Source organism: Citrus clementina, unplaced genomic scaffold (genome assembly GCF_000493195.1).
Source record: "Citrus clementina cultivar Clemenules unplaced genomic scaffold, Citrus_clementina_v1.0 scaffold_3, whole genome shotgun sequence".
Classification (NCBI taxonomy): Eukaryota; Viridiplantae; Streptophyta; class Magnoliopsida; order Sapindales; family Rutaceae; genus Citrus; species Citrus x clementina.
In genome coordinates, this window is record NW_006262339.1 from 25,179,553 (window position 1) to 25,185,843 (window position 6,291).

At 36.2% G+C, this 6,291-nt stretch overlaps 1 protein-coding gene across 1 annotated transcript; it reads left to right on the forward strand.

Moving 5' to 3' along the window:
* The first annotated feature begins 4,756 nt into the window (after positions 1–4,756).
* Positions 4,757–6,275, forward strand: LOC112099757 (protein FAR1-RELATED SEQUENCE 5-like). The gene is made up of 3 exons (XM_024187230.1): positions 4,757–5,051; positions 5,420–6,182; positions 6,269–6,275. Exons 2-3 carry the CDS (start codon positions 5,431–5,433, stop codon positions 6,273–6,275), a joined length of 759 nt encoding a protein of 252 aa, XP_024042998.1. The 5' UTR covers positions 4,757–5,051; positions 5,420–5,430.
* Positions 6,276–6,291: the final 16 nt, after the last annotated feature.

The window sequence follows — 6,291 nt, forward strand, 5'->3', positions numbered from 1 at the left end:
AAAACATCCACAAAAACTAGAGGGGAAGAGAAAATAAATTTACCAAATTAAGCCCATGACACATGTTGAGACTTCACCTTCAACCCAAGCTTGAAAGAAAATTAGCCACTCATAATTGAACTAGGGGCAAAATGGAAATTTATTAAAATACGAAGAAAATACAAGATGGAGAGGGAATTACAGAAAACAGAGTCCAAAAATGGATTCAGAGATATCAAATTAGGGGGGAGAGGCCCCCTTTTTATAGATACATGGAGTAAATCATGGCCATCGGATTAAAAACAGTTTGGACGCTCAGGATTGCGCCATGTCATCAGTCAACAGTCCACGGTTTGACCACGCGGATGAACAGTAACACGGTTTGACCCGACTTTGAACAGTAACGCGGTTTGGTTGAAAATAATCCTGTGTGATGCATGCACCGTATGCGAGATTTTTCGTCCACTGATATGTTGCCACGTCACCATCAACAGTATATAAGAATTTTAGTCCAACAGGATCGTGACACCTCATTAGTCAATGCCACGTCATCGGTCCGTCTATGTGAACAGTGTCGTGAACAGTAACGTATACAGTACCGTACACGTGAATAGTACCGTACATGTGAACAGTGCCATTTTTCCTTTTATGCTCCTCCTAAGGTTTTCGACCGTCCTGAGTTCAAAAGTGATGTCCGTTTTGCCATCTGATTTCTCGTTTATTGTGAAATGACTATGATGCCCCTAAAATACATAAAATACTTAATTAAAATAAAACACATGTAATTAAATCACAAGAAGGTTAAATACATAAAAGTAAGGGTTGTTAGTAAGACTTGAAATGTAAAATAACGGTTTTCTCCTTTATAAATATGCATTTTCTAACACTCAACACTGACCATAAAGGTGAAACAATTGGTAGGCAAATTGAAACATGCCTATTAGATTGGGGTATTGAGAGAGTTTTTACAGTAACGGTTGATAATGCTTCTTCTAATGATGGTGTTGTCTTTTATTTGTCAAAAGTTGTGAACAATTGGAATAGTGCAATCTTAGGGGGTCAAAATATGCATTTGAGGTGTAGTGCACACATATTAAATCTCATTGTTGCAGAAGGGTTAAAAGAGTATCATCAGTCGATTTCTAAGATTCGCAATGTTGTAAGATTTGTTAGATCTTCACCTTCTAGGACACAAAAGTTTAAGGCATATGCAGAGCGAGAGAAAATTTCTTCAAATAACTTGTTGTGTCTAGATGTCGTAACTAGATGGAATTCCACTTTTTTCATGTTAGAGGCTGCTGAGAAGTATGAAAAAGTATTTGATCGGTTAGAGCTTCATGATGCACAATACATTCGTGAGTTTTGTTTGAGCGAGCCAAAAACGTGTCCTTCATCAATTGATTGGGAATATGCTCGTTATTTCATTAAATTCTTGAAGGTTTTTCATGATGCCACTTTGACATTTTCGGGTTCTTTATATGTGACATCCAATAATGTTTTGCGCCAATTATGTTTGATTCATACACAATTGCAAGCTTGGAGGGATAGTAAGGATTTATTTTTGAAGATAATGGCTGAAAATATGTAAAAGAAGTATGATAAGTATTGGGGAAATTATGAAACAATCAACCCTTATTTGTTTGTTTCTATTTTGCCTGAGCCTCGACATAAAGAACGGTTTTTGAGATATTGTTTTGTAGTGTTGTTTGGTGAATTTAAAGCTAATGAGTTGGTTGTTAAAGTGCGGAATAATTTACATAGTTTATATGAGGAATACAAATTGCTTTATGGTGATGATGTGGAAGTAATGGATGCTGTCAATGATGAAAAAGATTTAGAGGTTGATACTGAGGTTGATGCTAGGCAAATGTTTGATTCGGGTTATATGAGGATTTTAAAAGACAACATTTTTGTAGAGTGCAAAACAGAAGTGGATCTTTACTTGTTAGAATCATGTGAGAACCCAGAAAATGAGAGTTTTGATGTTTTGGATTGGTGGAAGATTAATTCTTCCAAATATCCAATTTTGTCTTATATTGCTCGAGATATTTTGGCCATGCCTGTTTCCACTGTGGCATCTGAGTCAGCATTTAGCACTGGTGGGCGTGTTCTTGATCCACATCGGTGCTCACTATCTACAAGGACGGTGGAGGCATTAATTTGCACACAAAATTGGCTACGTTCAACTCCGATAAATCTTGATGAAGCAATAGATGAGATTGAACATATTGAGACAGGTAAAATGTAACAATTTAACTTTAATTTTATTTTTTGATTATTATTTGACTTTATATTGTTATTCTATTTTAAAAATTGACATTTTTCTTATCTTAGACGTACAGAGATTTTGGGAGCTGACAAGAACATATTTGATGAAGCTTGATGGCATTTGATGGGATATAAGGGTAAATATTTATTAATTTATTTATTAAATAAATTTTTTTATTTAATAAATTTTTTATTTGTTATTTATATCAATTATGTTTATTTTGTTTAGGCTAAAATACGAAACACAAATTAGAGATGGAAGTTTTTCCTTTTGGTGTGTTTTATTTTGAGACTTTCAATGTATTATTGTGGCTTTATTTGAACAATTAATTTTGATATTATATTAATATATTATTATAATTTTATTTGAACAATTAATTTTGGTATGTTATATTTTAAAACTTTAAACGTATTATTATAGTTTTATTTAAACAATTAATCTCGATGTGTTATATTTTAAAATTTTGAATGTATTATTAAAACAAACAATTAATTTGTTTAAATTTTATTTAATTTTAAATTTAATTGGTAGTGAAATTATTTTATTTCGCAAATCAATTCGTAAAATGATGGATTTGGATATGGATTGAGTTAAATCCGCATCTGATCCGCAGACGTATGGATTGGATATAGATTGAGTCAAATTCGTATCCGATCCGTAGATGTATGGATTGGATTTGGATTGAATTTAATTAATCCGTGGATTGGATTGGATTGAAAAATTATAATCCGTAAAATCATGAATCGGATATGGATTGATGTCCAATCCGTAAAATCCGATCCGCGAACACCCCTATGGTACACGCCCAAGATGTTTAAGGTTTGTTTGCTTCTGCGTGAAATTCACTCGAACTTCGTGCACATATATACAAGTCAGCACCGATATTCAGCCCACAATAAGCACCACAGTAAGTCCCGAACGGTGCGTTTTATTTGTAATATAAAAGGGCACTGTTTGAACAAGCAAACACACTGCACGCGCATCTCATCTCACGCACGCATCACTCTCACTCATGCATTTCACACCAAGCAACGAGTTCAATTGCAGCCAGTTCTTTGCCATCTTCAAGCTCTGTGTTGTGAAAATTTTAATGTACTCGCAAGCGCACGAATCTATTGTAGTATAGATCAATGGTGACGAGTGTCGATCCCACGAGGAGGTGGATTTTAATTATATGTAGAATTAATTTTGTTAATGGGTGATTGGATTTGTGGTGGAAATGATTTGGAATATGCTAAAACTTAAATTAAAATGGCGAGAATAAATTCTAAAATTGGTATTGAAATGGCGAGAAGAAATTGAAGAGAATTCTATTGAAATAACGTACTTGGGTATCTGGATCCATATCAACATGCATCATGGGCTAAATAATCCGTATTAATGCCAATTAAATCATGAGGGGGGAATCCACACCTCATGAACCGCGCTCTAATCAATATGGTGCTAAGGGCTTATCGTGCCAAATAATAATAACCTTGTACCAGAGGGCCGGTGAAACCAAGGCGGTACTAGACAAGATTAGTATTATTTGTCGACGAGAAGTCAAAACATCCACAAAAACTAGAGGGGAAGAGAAAATAAATTTACCAAATAAAGCCCATGACACATGTTGAGACTTCACCTTCAACCCAAGCTTGAAAGAAAATTAGCCACTCATAATTGAACTAGGGGCAAAATAGAAATTTATTAAAATACGAAGAAAATACAAGATGGAGAGGGAATTACAGAAAATGGATCCCAAAAATGGATTTAGAGATATCAAATTAGGGGGGGGAGGCCCCCTTTTTATAGATACATGGAGTAAATCATGGCCATCGGATTAAAAACGGTTTGGACGCTCAGGATTGCGTCACGTCATCAGTCAACAGTCCACGGTTTGACCACGCGGATGAACAGTAACACGGTTTGACCCGACTTTGAACAGTAACGCGGTTTGACCCGGATGAACAGTAACGCGGTTTGGTTGAAAATAATCCTGTGTGATGCATGCACCGTACGCGAGATTTTTCATCCACTGATATGCTGCCACGTCACCATCAACAGTACATAAGAATTTTAGTCCAACAGGATCGTGACACCTCATCAGTCAATTCCACATCATCGGTCAATGCCACGTCATCATCCGTCTATGTGAACAGTGTCGTGAACAGTAATGTATACAGTACCGTACACGTGAATAGTACCGTACATGTGAATAGTGCCATTTTTCCTTTTATGCTCCTCTTAAGGTTTTCGACTGTCCTGAGTTCAAAAGTGATGTCCGTTTTGCCGTCTGATCTCTCCTTTATTGTGAAATGACTATAATGCCCCTAAAATACATAAAATACTTAATTAAAATAAAACACATGTAATTAAATCACAAGAAGGTTAAATACATAAAAGTAAGGGTTGTTAGTAAGACTTGAAATGTAAAATGACAGTTTTCTCCTTTATAAATATGCATTTTCTAACACTCAACACTCTGCTCTTCATCGTGGGATTGCTTTGTCTTTCAGTTTTCTCTCTTTCTCTCTTTCTCTCTCGAGCGTGGGTCTCTCTTCGGTTGTGGCTCTCTCTCTCGCCTTGGGTCTGTCTTCGGCAGTGGCTCTCTCTCTCACCGTGGGTCTCTCTCTCTCGCCTTGGGTCTGTCTTCGGCTGTGGCTCTCTCTCTCACCGCGGGTCTCTCTCATCCGGCCTCTCACTCATCTCGCTGCTCTCTCCTTCGACTTTCTCTCGTCGTGGATCTCTCTCGCGCATCTCGTTGGGTTTCTCTTTCTCTGTCTGCCCTGTAGATAGTTGTAGCCGTCGTAATCAATTCGTGGAGGTAATTGGTTTAATTAATGCCCAATTTTGGTTGTAATAATTCCGAATGTGTGAAGATTCAATTGTGAAGTCAAATTTTTATATATTAAATCAATTGCGCAATAATCTTAAGGGTATCAATTGCGCAATAATCTTTATATATTAAATCAGCATCCATTGGAAAATTAATAAGCACATTGGGTTATATATTAAATAAAAAATCACTAAATTCCAATCAAAGGCATCTCGTATGCTGCAAATTCTGCTGGTATATATTAAATTTGTGTTCACAATTTGCATCACTAGTTAGTTTAGTTGTGTGAGGTTGTGCTGAATTATTTGTATTTTGTTACTTTCATTTTGTCAATGTGAATTATTTCAATTTTGTAGAAATAAATAATATGGAAAAAGACATCGAAGTTGAAGAGTTGGAGAAATTTGAGGAGAACGATGAGCCAATAATTGGGATGTCATTTGATAGTGATGTTGATTTGTTTATTTACTTCAAAGAGTACGGTAAAAGAAAAGGGTTTCCGATTTTGAGGAGAACTAGTAGAAAGGATAGTGATGGGATTCTTAGAAATGTGACTTTTGCTTGTGGGAGAAGTGGTGAAACAAGAAGCAAATCTGTGAATATTTTAAAGCCCCAACCTAATGCAAAAACAGGCTGCAATGCTAGATTGGGAGCTGGTTTAGGGGATGATGGAAAGTGGACAATTCGAAGCTTAAATCTTGAACACAACCATGTGCTGTTAACTCCAACCAAATCCAAGTATTTTCGGTGCAATCGTAGCCTCAATACATATGCAAAAAAAAGGCTTGATGTAAATGATCGAGCAGGAATCAGATTATGTAAGAATTATCAATCACTTGTTATTGAGGCTGGTGGTCATGAAAATGTGACATTCATAGAAAGAGATTGTAGAAATCATGTCGAAAAAGAAAGAAGATTGCGGCTTGGAGATGGGGATGCTGCTGCTCTTCAAAACTATTTTATGAAAATGCAAGTAGAAGATAATAGGTTTTACTTTAGTATGCAAGTGGATGATGAGGGACGATTAAAAAATGTTTTTTGGGCCGAGCCAAGGAATAGGGAAGCGTACAAGGACTTTGGAGACGTTGTTACATTTGACACCACGTATCTTACAAATAAGTATGATATGCCGTTCGCTCCATTTGTAGGAGTTAATCATCATGGGCATTCTATTCTGTTTGGGTGTGGATTGATTTCACACGAAGATATTGAGACATTCACGTGGTTA